This window comes from Coptis chinensis, chromosome 1 (genome assembly GCF_015680905.1).
Source record: "Coptis chinensis isolate HL-2020 chromosome 1, ASM1568090v1, whole genome shotgun sequence".
NCBI classification, from domain to species: Eukaryota; Viridiplantae; Streptophyta; class Magnoliopsida; order Ranunculales; family Ranunculaceae; genus Coptis; species Coptis chinensis.
In genome coordinates, this window is record NC_141456.1 from 48,607,557 (window position 1) to 48,624,963 (window position 17,407).

Sequence of the window (17,407 nt, forward strand, 5' to 3'; positions counted from 1 at the left end):
AGGTAATAGCTATGAATAGTCATCGACTCCCGAAAAGGGTAGAAGAATGGGACCTATTATGGGACATACAATGCATTCTGACGCGATGATCATTACGCTCAACCGGTTATTATATTCCACCTCTTAGAAAGAAAAGAACTTAAATTAAAATACTTAATAACACGGCGATACATTTATACAAAACTTCTACCCCGAGCCCATAATGAATGGATCCGTCGGCAATCAAGTGAAATCCAATCCACGAAATAATTTGATCTATGGGGACGTCATTGTGGTAAAGGTCGTAATGCGGAGGAATCATTACGCAAGGCATAGAAGAAGGGGAGGTCATAAGCGTCTATACCGTAAAATCGATTTTCAACGGAATGAAAAAGACATATATCGGTAGAATCGTAACCATAGAATCGACCCTAATCGAAATGCATATATTTGTCTCATACACTATGGGGATGGTGAGAAGAGATATATTTTACATCCCAGAGGGGCTATAATTGGAGATACCATTGTTTATGGTATAGAAGTTCCTATCTCAATGGGAAATGCCCTACCTTTGAGTGCGGTTTGAACTATTGATTTACCTAATTGGAAGTAACCAATTAGCTTTACTGCGAAACCTAGAAATCGATCACTGATCCAATTTGAGTACCTCTACGGGATAAACCTCAACAGAAAACTGAAGAGTAACGGCAGCAAGTGATTAAGTTCAGTAGTTCCTCATATAAAATTATTGACTTTAGAGATATAGTAATATGGAGAAGACAAAATTGTTTGAAGCACCGACAGAGTCGGAAGCGCCACTTGTATCGGTTAAGTTCACGAGCTGGAGATAAGCGGACTAGAAAACCGACATCCGCCAGGGGTAAACCCGCGCCTCGAGGCCTCCCACGATTGATTCTACCATAGAGGGCAACGATAGACAATAACTCCCCCCCCCCCCCCGAACACAGCTTACAACTTTCATCGTACTATGCTCTCCAAAGAGCAACTCTTCTCAAAATCTCAAAGGGTGCTGAGTTGGAATCCCATTCTAAGGATTCTTGCGGTTAGGAGAATCCAAAGAAAGGAGAAACCAGGAATGGAGAGCTTTACCCCTTTTCGCTTTCGACTCTTTGGTCTTAAGAATGCTTTGGTTTTAAGAATGAGTGATTGCCCTTCTCCGACCCTTACTGCCCAACCTAAGAGCGGACAGCTAATGCGTTCCACTTATTGAATAGGGTTCTATGGTCGGTCTGTGACCCCTGGATGGTCATCCTACCAGTCTCCATTGGGGAAAGAGAGGACATGGTGAAAACTTCAACACGCTTCAGTGTAATTGATGTCAAGTCATCCTACATTGCCATCCTAGGACGCAAATGGATTCACAAGATCCAAGCAATTCCATCAACATTGCACCAAGTCCTGCGGTTCCCTGGACCCCGAGGCATCATGGAGCTCAGAAGCAACCAACTAGAAGCTCACCGATGCAATCACGTCAGCACAACGACCTTACCCAAGCATCAGGTCGTTGAAGACAAAGACGTCCCAAAGAAGCAAGATCCTCAAGCATCCAGCCCTCCATCAACTGCAGCAGACAAGCTCAAAGGAAAACAAACTCAAATAGAACCAGGAGAAAAAGTCAATCTGGGCACAAATGATGACCCAAAGTTTGTTTATGTAGGGGCTGATTTAGACCCCAAGCTCAAGGAGCAATTTGTCAAATTCCTATATCTCAATAAAGATGCTTTTGCTTGGTTGTATATCGATATGCCAGGAATCGACCCTCAGGTCGCTTGCTACAAGTTAAATGTAGATCAAACTGTCAAGCCTGTCAAACAACGACTTAGAAAACTAGCACTCAAATTTCAAAAGGCCATCAATGAAGAGATAGAAAAGCTAAAAAATATTGGATTCATCAGAGAGGTCAAGTATCCGATCTGGCTAGCAAACATTGTAGCCATTCCAAAGAAGAATGGCCAGGTGCGACTTTGCATATACTTCACCAACGTCAACAAGCACTGCCCAAAGGACAGCTTCCCCCTACCAAGAATCGACATACTGGTAGATCAAACCTGCGGTCACAAGCTTTTATCATTTATGGACGCATACAACGGATATAATCAGATATCGCTTACAGAGGAAGATCAAGAAAAGATGTCCTTCATAACTGAGCAAGGAACATTTTGTTATAACGTCCTACCATTCGGCTTGAAGAACGCCAGTGCGACCTACCAAAGACTGGTCACCAAAATATTCAAAGACTTGCTAGGTGACACCATGGAAGTCTACATAGACGACATAGTGGTTAAAAGCGAGAAGACGGGTGATCACATTTCTCACTTACAAGAAGCCTTTGAAAGGTCACGCCAAAACAAGATGAAGCTCAACCCAGCTAAGTGCGTATTCGGAGTAGCCTTAGGGAAGTTCTTAGGTTACCTCGTTTCACAAAGACGCATTGAAGCAAACCTAGAGCAGATACGAGCTCTCCTTGACATACCAGAGCCAACTACGAAGCAACAAATCCACAAGTTATCTGGAATGGTTTCAACCCTCAACAAATTCATCTCACGGGCATCTGATAAGTGCAGACCATTCCTGCAAATACTCAAAAAAGGTGCAGCATTCACATGGACAGACGAATGCCAAAAAGCTTTCAACGACCTGAAAGCTTATTTATCAACTCCACCCGTCCTGTCCAAACTAGAAGAAGGAGAAACGCTAGGACTTTATCTTGCAACTACCGACTTTGCAATCAGCTCCGTCCTCTTTCGTGAAAATGATGGAATCGAAAAGCCTGTCTACTTCACAAGCAAGACATTGGCCGATGCAGAGAAACATTACTCGGCAATGGAGAAAACAATGTTGTCTCTGTTATACTCAGCTCGAAAATTCCGTCCTTATTTTCAGGCCTACAGCATTAAGGTAATAAGTGATGTACCCATCAAGCAAGTTTTGAGTTCCAACAACAAAACGGCTCAAATGGCCAAATGGGCTGAAGAGCTCGGAGAGCACCACATTGAGTTCGTTCCCAGAACGTCTCACAAAGGACAGGTCATTGCTGACTTCCTTACAAATAATTTCCCCGTCGAAGACATCAACTAGGAACCCGAGCCCATCACTTCACTCTATCAACCAGCAACCCCAGACACATGACATCTCTACATAGATGGAGCATGCAACAACAACGGCAGTGGACTGGGGGCTGTGTTAACTTCACCAGAAGGCACCTAGCTACAAAAATCAATCAAGATCGATTTCATAACGTCTAACAATGAAGCGGAGTACGAAGCATTGATCACAGGCCTCCGCATGGTACAACAACTACAAGTCCTAAAGCTTAAAGCTTACAGTGACTCACAGCTAATAGTCAAACAGATCACCAAGGAATATGTCACAAATGGAGCAAACCTTGCAAAGTATGCTTAGGTCGTCAGTAACCTCATCCGATCGTTCAAAACATTCTCATTAGAGCATATTCCCAGGGAAGATAACAGACATGCAGACAGTTTATCTTTCTTAGCCTCAAAGACACAAAAGGTTTGCCTCAGCACAATCTACATTGACATTTTAGAGAGGCCCGCCTACCAACAAGAAAGCGTCAACAGCCTCACAGATTTCTAGCCCTCATCCGAAGAAAAGATCAGTTAATCTTGGATAGGCCCATTTGTTAAGTTTATCTTACATGGCGAGCTCCCATCAGAGACAAAGAATGCTCGTGCCGCTGTAATTGTCACTCAGAGGCCAATTATCAGACAAATACAATCCAGGGGTCCTCCAAAAGGACCCTAAACCATCTTATGACCTCGACATGGTTTAGGTTAGACTCAACTATAATGACCGTTCAAAGGCTAATTATATCAATAAGAAGTTCCCCTAAGAAAGAACGACTCGGCACACACACCTAAGGGCATGATAAAGCCTAGGTGTCAACTACGCAAAAATATCAGGTCATACATGAATGCTCTATGACCTGTCACAACTAGACGACCTATCAAAGTCCAACAATTCATCAATTATGAACACAGGTCGTCATACAAAAAATCAAAAATAGCAAAAGCAATCATATGTATGCAAACATCAAGCACAATCTCAACAAGTAAGTAATTTAAATATTGCTACTTAAATACAAATTTGGATAGATACTAGAGGCCCCTAGATTATCCCGGGAACCCGACCTCAGTATCCCCATCATAAAAAATATAGTTTATCAGTAGCAAAAACACAAATGTTTAAATATTGTTCAAAGACCTGCAAACAAAAAAAAACTCAAACCAGAGAAGCTCAGCACTACACAACATGGGAAACTTGCTCAACATTCAAAGGATCCAACTCGCAGCCCTCTACAGTAGCAGAGCTGCTAGCCAGATCATCAACCACTTTCAACACATCTATGACAACATCATCAGGAGAGGCAACTAGAACAACACCTAGGTCGGAGGGCAGATCAGATCGTCTACTAGTATCTGCAGTGGTACTTTCACCAATTACCACTACAGCCCCACTTTCGACAGATCTCTTTAGGGCGTTGTACTTACCATATAATCACCAATCAGAACATACTCAACCCCACTCTCTACCAAATCCACCAGGTCTTTATACCCAGCCTGAGCTTTTTCAGCAACGACCTGTGCCTTTTTGAACTCACCAGCCTAGTGGTGAGTCTCTAGCTTTGAAGCATCAAGAGCAGGTAGCAACAAGGCCACATTCCCAGCCAGATCGTGCACCTGAGCCCTCAGCCCGACAACCTCAGCCCTCTTCACCTGTTACACAGCCACCAGTTTGTCATAGGCCTCCGTGGCGGCATCCAACTCCTTTTTGTACAGGTCGGAGATGGTTGCCATATCCCTCAACTTCCTGTACATGGCCAGAACCTAACAAACAACAAAATAAGTTAGATCAGTAATACTTACAAAGCATAAAGAAAACAAGCTCAGATCAATAGAGCACTCACAAAGCACAGTGACCGATCCATCTCTTTCAGGTGCACATCCAAACCTTTCCCAGAATCCAACTTATGCCTATCTCTATCAAGAACAATGCTCTTTAGCAACCCTTCAGCCACCAATGAGGACTTAAAACTATAGTCCCCATTCTTCACAAACTTCCTCAGCCCACTTGCAGGGTCCTCATACATGACAAACCTACTCAGAATGTCATCTCTACTCTTGTCACCTGGGGCCGCACTCTCCGACCCCTGACATTTTTGGGCAGCTGGCTCAAAATCCCCAACTTTCTTCTTACCACGGGCCTTAGCCACCCCAACATCAACAACCAAATCACTCAAGTTCATCTTCTTCAAAGGTACTCGACCTGAAGAAGTATGACCTTCACAAGCACCAGGTCGTTCTTCAGACTCAGTACGGGACCTCTTTGCCCCCTTCGTCTCAACCACTTCGGAGCGCCTTTTCAGATTAGGCCTCCGAAACGAAGTGGGAGCATCACCACTTCCACCAACATTTCCACCAGCACTACTACCAACACTTTCACAACCCACCTCAGAGCGTTTGGATGCAGAACATTCACCATCACCCACCTTAGAGCGTTTGGATGCAGAACGGCTTTCAGCAGCTCCTCCAGCCGTCCTTAGTGAAGCAGAACGGCTATCAGTAGCCCCTCCAACCATTCTCCCTCCATAAACAGGTGCCTTCCTTTGGCTCTCCCTCTCCATTGTAGGATCCGAGCTAGAATAAAAGATATCAACAATAGCCTTGCGAGCTCTCTTCTTTTGCTCCAATTTTTTACGGTTGATTTTCTCTCCTCCACGTCTCTTTAAATAATGCACAACCTCCCCCAACAAAGCTCATTTCTCCTCCCAGCTCAAACAAGCAAACATTTCTATAACACTGGTCTCAGTACGACCACGAATATTAACCTCTGCACAAACAAAACAAATAAGTCAGAACGTCCAAAGTATAATATACCATAACACACAGTACGACCTAGAACAAACGACCTACCATCCAACTATACAACACGAGTGTTCAACTCCCAACCAGAAGGACAATATCTACCCACAATCAACAACGGCCTACGCCCCCAATTCTCATTACTCACTCCCTTAGTAACAGGAGACTTCCCCTTCCCGACATGAAAACCGAAGTTTAGAGCAACCGACCTCTTCACAGTGAAATGCTCCAACACATCTGATAAGCAGATGTTATAGCCCCTCTCATTCAACAAATCTAACGCATGAAAAATCCTCCAACTGTTCCCTACGAAGTGACAAGGGGCTTTTCCCAAAAAATTCAACACCTCCACAGTAAGACGGGAAAAAGGCAACCTTATCACAGCCTTCAACTGCCCATAACAAACTACTACTCCTCCACCCTAAGAAACGTAGTTACTACTATACAAGTTCCTCTCCCCACTCAGGTCGTACATGGCCAGGTCGGCCTCCACCCAACCAAACTCACCCCTCAAAGAAGCATAACAATCCTTCGACCTAGGCCTCCTCACATCATCAGTCATCGTCTCCAATGATGAAGACTCATCCCCACTACAAACCCTATCTTCAACTTCTTCAGCACTTACTGTTCTCTCTCTCCACTCATTTATCTCAACTTCACCACTTAAACTATCACTAGTCATAGACATTGCAAAACCAAAAGAAGAAGAAAATATCAAATTTGTTTTAAATAAGAGTTCAAAAAAACGCACCTGATAGCAAAGGAAGGGAAAGTTTTTTTTTTTTCCTTTCTTTAGCTCTGATATTTTTTCTCTTTTGCGTGAAGAATGAACAGGTGAAACCTTTCACATATCCTTACATGCCCAAAACCTTGAGAGAATATAAAACGTTTCGTGTTCCCACATAACACAATCATCACTCGCCCACAAATCGTTGTGATTATAGGCCCACGAATCTAGCCCAACAGTTCCCGCAAAAATTTCAAAAGTCAATAAAACCTACCAGTTGTCCAACACATGTTTTGAGAAAACTTTATTTTACCCTTCCTTTTTACATCACAGCTGTCCAAAGAACGGATCAAATAAAGGGGGCTGTGTAAGTACCTTCCGTTCTACACTACAGTACACGTGTCCACACACCAGGTCGTACTCCATTAGCTCGTACCAATCCATCAGAATGTACCAAACGTCCCAAACCCAAGTCGTCCCATCATCAGTTACAGCCATATATGGAAGCAAATCATCTAGCGCAATCCTGGAGCTCAGTCAATGCAACAATCAAGGAGTCATTTACTTTGTAACATTAGAATAATGGCGAATCATCAAGCTAGCACACAAGGTGGATCTACACTTCGTAACAGCCTAGAGCAAATAAGGAAAGTCAGCTCAAACATCTATATGTAGAGAGAGATGAGCTACGTCGAACTTGATTCAAGTTTATCCCAAGAAACTTGATACGTAGGCAACTCTTATCCCAAGAAGAGTACAACCATTCCCTATCACACAAATCATCATATTGTTGTCCAGTAAACTAGCAAACATCTACCGTCAACATGTGTGATTCTTTCAACTTGGAGTTTAAATGTGGTATGAGATAGTGCTAAAGGCGCTCAATAAGATGTGATGTGGTTTTTCAACTAACTCTCTATGGTGGTCGGGCTTATGTTATGTAGCATATCTGGATTGCTCGGAATGACACTCGATTTCAAGGTACTAGGCCAGTTTTAATTATGTACGTCATATGTTATTAAATTGGATCAACTAGTATTTCAAGTGCTTGATGAACAAAGACCACAGATGGGAATTCCCTCGAGTATTAAATATTAATGTTTTTTACCACCTGAGAATTGGTTGTGTACTTCAAGATGCTAGTGGCATGTATATTTATGTGTTGTCGACTCTTATTCTACATGCCACAAACAATTTTGGCTGAACCTTGGGCACTATGTTTGAAAGTTGTCAACCAGTTACGCTTATGTTTTAAACAACATATGATTAGAGCTCAGAGCTGGCTAAACTTTAGGTGTTTTGGGTTTATACAGAGCTGGTTAAACATGTCTAGATTTATTTGCAACTAATGCTTCAGCGCTGGTGACTAAATCTAGACTAATTAACTAATGAAGGGTTGTAAGCAAAACCAAAAAAACAAAAACAAAAACAATACAATTACAAAATTGGATTGGACTATAAAAATGCATGGCGACGCAATGAAGAGTTGTAAGCAAAACCCAAAAAAGAAAATCACACAGAGAGAGAGAGAGTTTTAACTTCAATCCAGCAACTCAGATACGTATAAATGCAATGTCGATGTTGGATTATTGGATTTTAGTACAAAGTTAGGGGCCGTTTGGCAACCATTACTAGTAGAAAAAATTATGTTTTTAAAATCAATTCTATTGTAGATATTTTTGAGGTAAACTTTTACGGAATAAATTATACCAAACGATCAAATACAAATTAATTTTTGATGATATGGCTACACCGAAAGTGGAAACAGAAAATGTCAAAAACCAGAAAGAATTAAAATATGGGAACTCGTTTATATATAAAACTCTATAAATTTTGTTTCTCATTCTTTAAGCTATTTTTTTTTTTAAAATATTTTAATGAATTATCATATAATAGTTTCTAAATATTTTTACCAAACAATTTTTTTTTAAGTCTAAAAATAATTATAGGACTCATTATAGATTATATCTTACTATATTAGAAAAATATGGGTAGGAGAAATAGTGTTTTAGTGTTACATTTGTGTCCGTCATAGGGGCAAAATGGTAATTATCTGATTTTCAAAGACTAAAAAAAACCAAAACTGATGGCATAATGGTAAATATTTGAATGTTTAAGTCTTAAAGATAAAAACCGTGGGCCAGGTATAATAGTGTCCATACATTATTTTTTATTTTTTTTGTTATTTTTAGTTTTTTTTATCTCTTCTGTAGACTTCACTAGAATAAAATAATTAAAAAATATAAAAAGAGAGAAAAACTGTGTTGTTTGCTAGTGTCATAATTATGGACTCTACATATTCTAAATATTTTTTGCTCATGTACATAACACGTGCTGTTTGCTAGTGTCATAAAATAATCTTATCCTAATCGTTGCCAAACGGCCCTTATTTGTTTATTTGTGGGCATTCAGCGATCAATGGTTACAACAACATGGCCACGCTAGAACTGAGCCTGACCCATAGCCATAAGAAGTCTAGTCCATAGCTATTTGAGTTGGGCTTTGGGCGAGTCAGTTTCGTCAATTAACACTTACACGGAGGACTTTTCAGTAATCCCACCTAAAAAGAAACCCTAGTTTTCCAACACACTGATGATGATGTTTATAAAAGCTTAAAGAAAGAAAATTAGGGTTTTCCTTTTCAACCAAAAAACAAAACTCTGCAGCAGAAGTGAAAAATAAAAACTAGCCTCCATCTCCAACAATGGTCAGTTACCTTTTTCTCTCTTATAGACGGGTTTTCGGATTCTGTTTAGGTGTTATATTTGTTTTTCATTTGCGTTGTGAAAAACATGTAAAGATGCTGACTTGATTTGATTGGACATGAAATGGGGTACTAGGTTTTATTAAATTTGATTTGTTTATATGTTTGAAGTACTACTGAATGGAATAAGCTTGATTGTGTTTGTGTAACAAGTTTTTCAGTGAAAATGTCTGCACATGTGATTTTTGAAGAAATTTAACTTGCATGATAATAGCATTACATGTAAGGATAGTGAAATCAGATGAGTTTGGATTGTGTCTCTTTACCATCATAGTGATCAACCTAATATTTTTGCTATGTTGACTGTGTTGTATTGTACTTGTGAGTTCATTTTACGAGAGTAAGGATTAAAATTCTTTTCATTTGGAACATGATGGTAGAGAAATAGAGAAAAATGTTGAACACATTTGAAAGTTGAAATATTGAAATCAGTGGATCCCCCCATATATATGGTGCATGCGTCAGTGATTCTGAAAGGAACCCAACTCATGTCATACTAGTTTTCTATGTAGGAGTATTGAAATTTAATGTTCTTCCTGGTTGATAAAACATTTTTCTAGAAAGATGATATTATACCTGGCTCATTCTGTGTAAAATATATTACGACTGTTTTGTTTTTTGTTTTTTTCTATGTGGTGATATTTCTGTAGTTTGATGCATTTGTTTGGGGTGCAGACTAAGCGGACAAAGAAGGCTGGTATCGTTGGGAAATATGGTAAGTACCCACTATTGCTAAACAAAATCTCATCATTCCATGTTAATATCTTACCCTGTTCATCAGACTTTTTCACTGACGCAACTTACTGTTCATAATACGGTGCACCATCAATTTTACTAGTTATCTCTTAACTGCCTAGTTTATAGAAGCTGCACAACCGAAAATTACTCTAAATGAATGTTGTGTTAATTTGAACAATTTTCATGATTGAAAAATGTTTTAAATTATGGAATGCAACTGAGTTTAATGTTTAAATTGGCTTGAAATTGAATGTTTAGCTTACATCATGTAGTACAGAATCATGAATTGGGGGTTGCATGTGATTTAGAGTTCAAAGTTCTCGAGGGTTGTTTTTTGTTTTTGTACTCCTATCTTGCTCAAGGGTGTTGATGCCAAGCTAAATTTCTTTGCAGGTACCCGTTATGGCGCAAGTTTGCGAAAGCAGATTAAGAAGATGGAAGTTAGTCAGCATGCAAAGTACTTCTGTGAGTTTTGCGGCAAGGTAAGTTTGCCCTCTGTACCTCTCGACTCTTGATCATTCCCATGCCAATTTTTTGTAGTCTTGATGTCATGTATGTACTTCTTGGTCTAACGGATGTGCCACATTCCAGTACGCTGTGAAGAGAAAAGCTGTTGGAATCTGGGGTTGCAAGGACTGTGGCAAGGTTAAGGCTGGCGGAGCTTACACTTTGAAGTAAGTATCCTTCTTTATATTATTGTAATGTCATTTTTTTCGTAGCATAATCACCAACAGTAAGACTCTGTCTTCTTTCATAATTTTTACTCAATTTTGTTGCTTTATTGCTTGTGCAGCACGGCCAGTGCTGTAACTGTCAGGAGTACAATCCGGAGGTTGAGGGAGCAGACAGAGGGATAAATCTTATTGGACCATTTGGTTACACTATGATTTGAGATTCCTTGTTTTAATTAGTTTTGCTATTTTGTTTTTGGTTGCTATAAGACTAGCTTGATTTAGCCAATTACCAGACTTGCAGATCAAGTAAAAGCGTTATTTTGTTAAAGATCAACGTTGATATAACCCTATTGAACTGCTGTTGGTGGGTATTATTAATTGTAAGAGTTGTTTTTTGGATTATTTGACATGTGGTCAGTGTCATTTTACTGGTGGTAGAGATATATTGTTTCCTATTATTCTGAATATGGATTTGGATGTTTTAATAGTAGGATTGTGAAAGTATTTTTTTGGTTCATTCGCTGGCTGCATATGGTATGTTTGGTGCATTGTTTTAGGTTATCTTATTTGTGTCATAATTAGTTTATCAATAAATTTATTCAGGAGGCACATCTATAGTACAAAATATCGTGATATATTACTATATATTGTGATATATATTGAGATTTCAAGAAAAGATATATAAATATCATGATATATTTAAAGATATATATGGCTGCAATGTTGATGATATTTCAATGATATTTATGATAATTGTGATTATTTAGGAATATTTAGTGATATTTGGGGATATTTAGTGATATTTTGTGTAGGTAATAATTTTATTTAATATTTATCATTATATTTTAAATAAATATAAATTATATATTATGATTTATTAAGAAATATTTATGATATTTATCGATATTTTAGATATATTTATGATATTAGTATATGAAACAATGTCAAATATCTTTAAAGAGAAAGATATATCTACGATATATATTTATAAATTAGGAATTGATATTTTGCCATATCTTGATATTTTGTACTATGGGCACATTATTGTTGTATGATGTTCTCCAGACTTGGAAGTATTGGAAGGTTACACTGCTTTTTCATGAAGTGCTCATTTGATTTCATGAAGTGCCATATGGATTGACTCATTTGATTTAACCGTGTGAATGATTCACCTATTGGTTTTAGTTGTTCAGCGTGCAAAGAGCATATTTAGGTTTGGTTTGGTTTGGTATTTTTGAGTGTGTACATCTTCAGTTCTCACTTGTTATGGGGCTTAAATATCGTACTTTAGGTCTTGCCTCTAGTTAGTTTCGCTGAACTGGGTCAACTAACCAAATGTATCAACGTAAGCAAATGTTGCAAGGTTTACTCGTAGGTCTCAATGGCTGGGTTAGAAAGTCGAGTAATTCATTCCTCCTTGGGGCTCAATGGCTGGGTTTTAGAAGTTGAATCCTTCCTCCATATGCTTTTCCTTGATCTAGCTTTGTTCTGTGGTGACATTTTGCTTAGGAGGACGTGGATATTGTTAATTAACTACAGATCAAGGCTGTCGTTCAGACGTGGTTATTATCACACGTTGGGGATTGGCATTTTATTTTGCTATTCATACTGAGTTTTCTTGAATTTTGATTCACGTATGATACTGCAACAACGTGCATCACTTCATTATGAAAATTACATCATGTCATTTAGTAGACTTTTGCCTTCAATTAATTTACAAACAATGCTTAAAAATAGGGAATATACAAATACCTAAGTAATAATTAATCAATTAATTTACAAACAATGCTTAAAAATAGGGAAAATACAAATACCTAGTAATAATTAATCATATCATCTTTCGAAGATAAACGTCTATCCTCTGAAGGACTCGTCTTGCTTGACTTGGTTACTTCACTCTTCACCCAAATATAAACTTACATGTTACAAAATCAAATGCGTGAGTTTGGATACTTTTGAAAAAATGTGAAAAAAATTGCTTAATTTTCATACAAACTGTCTAATGCTGAACCATGTTAGTTTGGCATGAGGACAGCAATGCGATCAATGATGTAATTCTGTTCCAAAACTAATCAGAAAAGGTGATCAATACGAGAGATTAATACTAATGTGCTATGTTTAGCAGACGATGGCATGGCGCAGAGTTGACATAGGTAAAGTAGTTTAACTGAACCTCTATTTAACAAAGCTCTGTATATGCTATACGGTTTAATGTTTATATTCCCTTTCACAAATCATTTTTCTTGATCACTAACCTTACCAATGTGGCAATTAACATGATAACCATCCAAGTAATTAAGTCTAATCATTATTAATGAAGTGACGTGTTCATTTATATATTTTTTTGCAACTTAACAATATTGCTACAATGCTACGTTATTATAAACTGGTTGATGAGACGGTCAGGCGGCGTACTAGAGTTTTGTCCTGCTTCAGTGAGAGCCAGCCAGCATATGGGTTCTGATTACCCTACATTTGGGTTTTTAAGAATTTAACCCAGCAGCAAAAAGTGTTCTTTCTCATAGTCATACCACCCTACGCTATCCACTGCAAAGAAAGCGGCAACATCCATAAATGGCGGTAGGGGGAGGGGCAAATACATGGTTTTGGGTTAAAAGTAAAGCCTAGTCGGAAGAAATGTGTACGTCTTCCTGTCCCTATTCAGATGTATGCTGGGTAAGATGTAAATTGGTCGGAAACTATTATAATGTATCAAAAAACGAAGTTCAGGCAATTTCAATCATAAAACGAAAAAGAAATAGTAATAAGCATCCACTTTTTATTAACCATAGAAGGACTATTCCATGCCTTCCCTTACTAGTTACTACGAACTGAAATTGACATAAATAAGTTTAAAGATAACATGGATGACCACCATGACTACGAGTTATTTAGGAATTAATCTTCCTTAAAACTCATTTATTCTCACCACTCCCATGCGCGCAATCAGCCACTTGTAACATCACGCCTGCCCCAAACCTGCTTTCCATTGACAACAAACATCACAGCTTCATTGCCGTCAAGAATCGCAACAAGCGTCGATGCAGAGTGAAATACGATATACGCATAAAGAGGCTGGACAGTGGGAGCCGTCTCTCCCATCTGAACTGATTCAACTACATTTCCATAAGTCCTACAATACAAAATACAACAGTATTCAAAATGACTATCAATTTATAATGTACATGATATCATATATAGAAATATTGATGCCGATGTAGATGATGCACAAATGATATTATTACCTCTGGAAAAAATCAAGTATTTCTTCTCCAGTAGTTGGATATCCGCGCGTAAATGTGAGGAACAGTGTCCTATCCTCATCCAATAGCGCATGCTTAACCACAGCATGAGATTGTGCACCTTGGTTGGAAGATTCCCCCATTTCAAAATGTCCTTGCACCTCTGTACCGTTTAACCCAAGATTTGGAAGCATATAATCATTTCCATAGTTGATCAAGGGATGGTAACCAGCGCTGAGTCCAACATAGGCGGGAGGCGATACGACCTGGCTCGTCTGTCCATTTTCCACAATACTAAAATATCCATCAGTCGTGGTCTGAACCTTAGTAGAACTAGTCCAATCCGTATTACCAGTATTGAGCGCTCTTGCCGCTTCTTGCACAATGTCTTCAAATGCTCTGGTAAAGATCTCGTTCACAGTCCTAGAAATCACGTTCCGACCTCGAACCCTGTTGTTATACAAAACCTGTAAGGATATAAAGTGATCCCTCATCAGATTAGCAGTTAGCCGAATATTGTCGTGCATAGGATTAGGAGGACTATTCGATTCAATGTGATATAAGCAAGTAAGCCCTTCTTCAAATAAAGCAATAACAACAACATCCGGTAATGAGCCCATTCTTCCTATTATGCTGGGGTAGCCAACAGCTTCAAGCCACACCCACAATGCGATGACTTCCATAACCTGACGAGGATTGCGATGCAAGGTGATAACCAAACGATGGAACAACTCACGGTCAATGGCGTGAAAGGAGATCAACTCCGCGGTAGAAAGATGGAAACCCATGGTTATTAAAGTTACGCGCCGGAGATAGAAAATATGGACTAGCAGCAGTGAAAGATGGTGGTGGGAAAATGAGGATATGTATGGTGTCATTTAATATAAAATTTGGTGTTGTTTCGAAAGTGGCTTTTCGGAAGGAAGCAACGTTTGGAAGGGCTGAGTTAGGGGTGCCATGTCTGTTGGAAAAGGCGCGTTGGCTTTTGATGATGTAACTAAATATTTGAAAAGAGAGACGCAACGGTTTGAGTGAGAGGGAACCGTGCTATATTTGAATCCTACGAACCGGTTCGGGTTAAGGGGTATAAAAAAGAGAAATGAACGGTTTCATTTCAGTTATATGTAAAACCTTTGTTTCTTCTTCTTTCAAACGCAACTCGATCACCTTGATTCTCATCTTTTGTTTTTGTGCGTTAATTTTTCTAGATTTATATACGTTCACCATTTCACCTAGAGGGACCGGTTCTTTACAAAATCCCTATAGGTAGTGGATACTATCTATGCAAAATGGTGTATTATTGGTTTTCTTCAGAAGGAAGAAGAGTGTCTTTGCCAGTAATCTTTTAAGACAATGGAGATACATTTGTTCTTCTCTTTCTAACTTGGACTTTGAGAGCAAGAAGGGAAGAAAACGAGATTGATTGTTATCCATATCTCAGTATCTCAGTATCTGGTAGTCATCTCTATCGAACTCTGCTTGAAAGTTAGACGTGATCCATATGACCATATGATTCCACCTTGTCCTCATTCCTTTCACCATGTTTGGTCCTAGTGGTAAGTACTCGAAAGTTGATCGAGGATTAAAGTTCTTACCACAAATGAATCTGTCTTCTGCAAATCTTCAAGAAATTATGTTCACAAGGTTATAAACTCAGGATATATATCTTTGTCGACAGTCTTTCCCCTCTGTTCAAGATAAGTTTTTTCTTGCACCCCCATCAGATTTACAGGGAAATAATGATGGGGCTGTGCAAATGTGCAATGTGGAAATAATATGTTTAATATACTGAGGTAAGATTTCCGTACTCTCCATTACACAACGAAGCCCTAAGAACAACAAACTGCTCTGAGTATTGTTTCAGCTTCTCACAATGAATCGTGTACTAATAGCATCTCTGCCGACCTCATGTCACAGTATGAAGCATTGGAAGGTTTTATATTCACCTACCTGGAACCCAAGTGACTTGCAAACTCTAGAGATAGATACCCAGGTAGTACCGTAAAATTAACAAATCTTTTTAAGCTACCTACCAGATCGATCTACATCTACTTAAATTATTTGTACAAGTTTATTGGAGGTAAGGAACATTGGGCTGCGCCAATATGGAAAAATGTTCGCGTTCAAGCCTGTCAAGGAAGTATTCTAATCTAGATATATTGATGCACCTGAAACAAAAATGTACAGGGGAGATTCTTCTCTCTTAACCGTCAACAAAACTTAAAAAGGATCATGAAAACCTTGTGACGTATGTACTTGTAATGCACTTGCCTAACAAGTAACAACATAATCTTCAAGATTTTCATGCGTTGTAACCACGGCTATGGATTGCTTTTGTCATTAAAGACGAAACATTAACATTAACATTTGAAGCCAATCAGAAATTCTTTTCTTTTTTCTCCTTTTTTTCAAATTTAAAAACCAAAATGAAAAAGAGTGTCTCAGTAATTATATTACTATTATTGATTATAAATAAAACTAACAAAAGCACCTAAATTCAATAGAACCCCAACCCAAATTAAATGACCAATTAAACAAAATTTCAAGTAGATAATCTAATCCATATTATCATACAATGATACAAGATCATTGATCCAATTACAGCCAAGGCAAGAGGTCTTCTCATGTCAGCAGGATTAAGTATTCCATTTCAGTGATCCCTACTGTACTGCTGTTAGACGATTCGTTTGGAACTTTGAACCAATTTCTCTGTGCCTGCAGAGGAATTAGCTTTCTCTTTGTTTTTCACAATTTTTTTCCGCCGTACATATATGGATATTTCTGCCAAATATGGATCCCCTGCCCAATTTAACCACGTCTAGGACACACAAAATTTATTTTTATTAGAAACTACGCAACTACTGCTTAACTGGAAGTTGAGGCTTTTAAGTTGTAGTATTGTACACAAGTTGAAACCTAGACAAACCAAAGTATCAGTTAAGTGTTACAACTCGGAACCTAGAAAAACAATACACAGAGATTGCCATTCGATGTATCAGCTAATTAACTTACTTCAAATCTAACGTAATTAAACATTCTCTTTTAAATAGCATTAGAATCCTGACTCACCTTCCCTTGCATTCTGCAGAATAGAAAGAAACTTACAAGCTTTCTACTTAATGTCTTTTACCCTTGTTTCTCCTAGATGAGACCAGTGACCATCCTTCATCAGCTCCTTCACTTGTTCCCTGCGACTTCTTTTCATCCACAGACATAGTTTTTACTTCCGACCCCAGCCGTGGCTTTGGCTCATCAACTTCCATAAATGTTTCCTCATCAGTTGAACTTTCATCATATCGTCATCCGAGCTTTCAACATAATCTTCATACACCACCCCCACATGAGCAGCAAAAGGGATAAAATAACTCCCCAGTAGGATA

General features: G+C 38.7%; 2 protein-coding genes across 3 annotated transcripts; one reads left to right on the plus strand and one right to left on the minus strand.

Annotated features, from left to right (window-relative positions):
* Positions 1–9,029: 9,029 nt before the first annotated feature.
* Positions 9,030–11,187, plus strand: LOC147524364 (large ribosomal subunit protein eL43z). 2 transcript variants are annotated; one of them, XM_086603009.1, is made up of 5 exons: positions 9,030–9,316; positions 10,049–10,088; positions 10,505–10,593; positions 10,703–10,785; positions 10,905–11,187. In XM_086603009.1, exons 1-5 carry the CDS (start codon positions 9,314–9,316, stop codon positions 10,966–10,968), a joined length of 279 nt encoding a protein of 92 aa, XP_086459135.1. In that variant the 5' UTR covers positions 9,030–9,313; the 3' UTR covers positions 10,969–11,187. The 2 variants fall into 2 exon arrangements, with proteins under 2 accessions (XP_086459135.1, XP_086459129.1); XM_086603003.1 differs by having other exon boundaries at positions 9,229–9,316; positions 10,024–10,088.
* Positions 11,188–13,527: 2,340 nt separating this feature from the next.
* Positions 13,528–14,852, minus strand: LOC147524365 (uncharacterized). The gene is made up of 2 exons (XM_086563257.1): positions 14,031–14,852; positions 13,528–13,918 (listed from the first exon to the last, which is right to left on the minus strand). The coding sequence occupies exons 1-2, from the start codon at positions 14,813–14,815 to the stop codon at positions 13,732–13,734; spliced, it is 972 nt and encodes a 323-aa protein (XP_086419383.1). The 5' UTR covers positions 14,816–14,852; the 3' UTR covers positions 13,528–13,731.
* Between the last annotated feature and the right edge of the window lie 2,555 nt (positions 14,853–17,407).

Coding starts and splice junctions, on each gene's coding strand:
- LOC147524364 (XM_086603003.1), top strand. CDS start 10,028: ATGCATTTGTTTGGGGTGCAGACTAAGCGGACAAAGAAGGCTGGTATC. Junction 10,594..10,702: donor TCTGTGAGTTTTGCGGCAAG/GTAAGTTTGCCC, acceptor GCCACATTCCAG/TACGCTGTGAAGAGAAAAGC. Junction 10,786..10,904: donor GGCGGAGCTTACACTTTGAA/GTAAGTATCCTT, acceptor TTGCTTGTGCAG/CACGGCCAGTGCTGTAACTG.
- LOC147524365 (XM_086563257.1), bottom strand. CDS start 14,815: ATGGGTTTCCATCTTTCTACCGCGGAGTTGATCTCCTTTCACGCCATT. Junction 13,919..14,030: donor ATACTTGATTTTTTCCAGAG/GTAATAATATCA, acceptor TTTGTATTGTAG/GACTTATGGAAATGTAGTTG.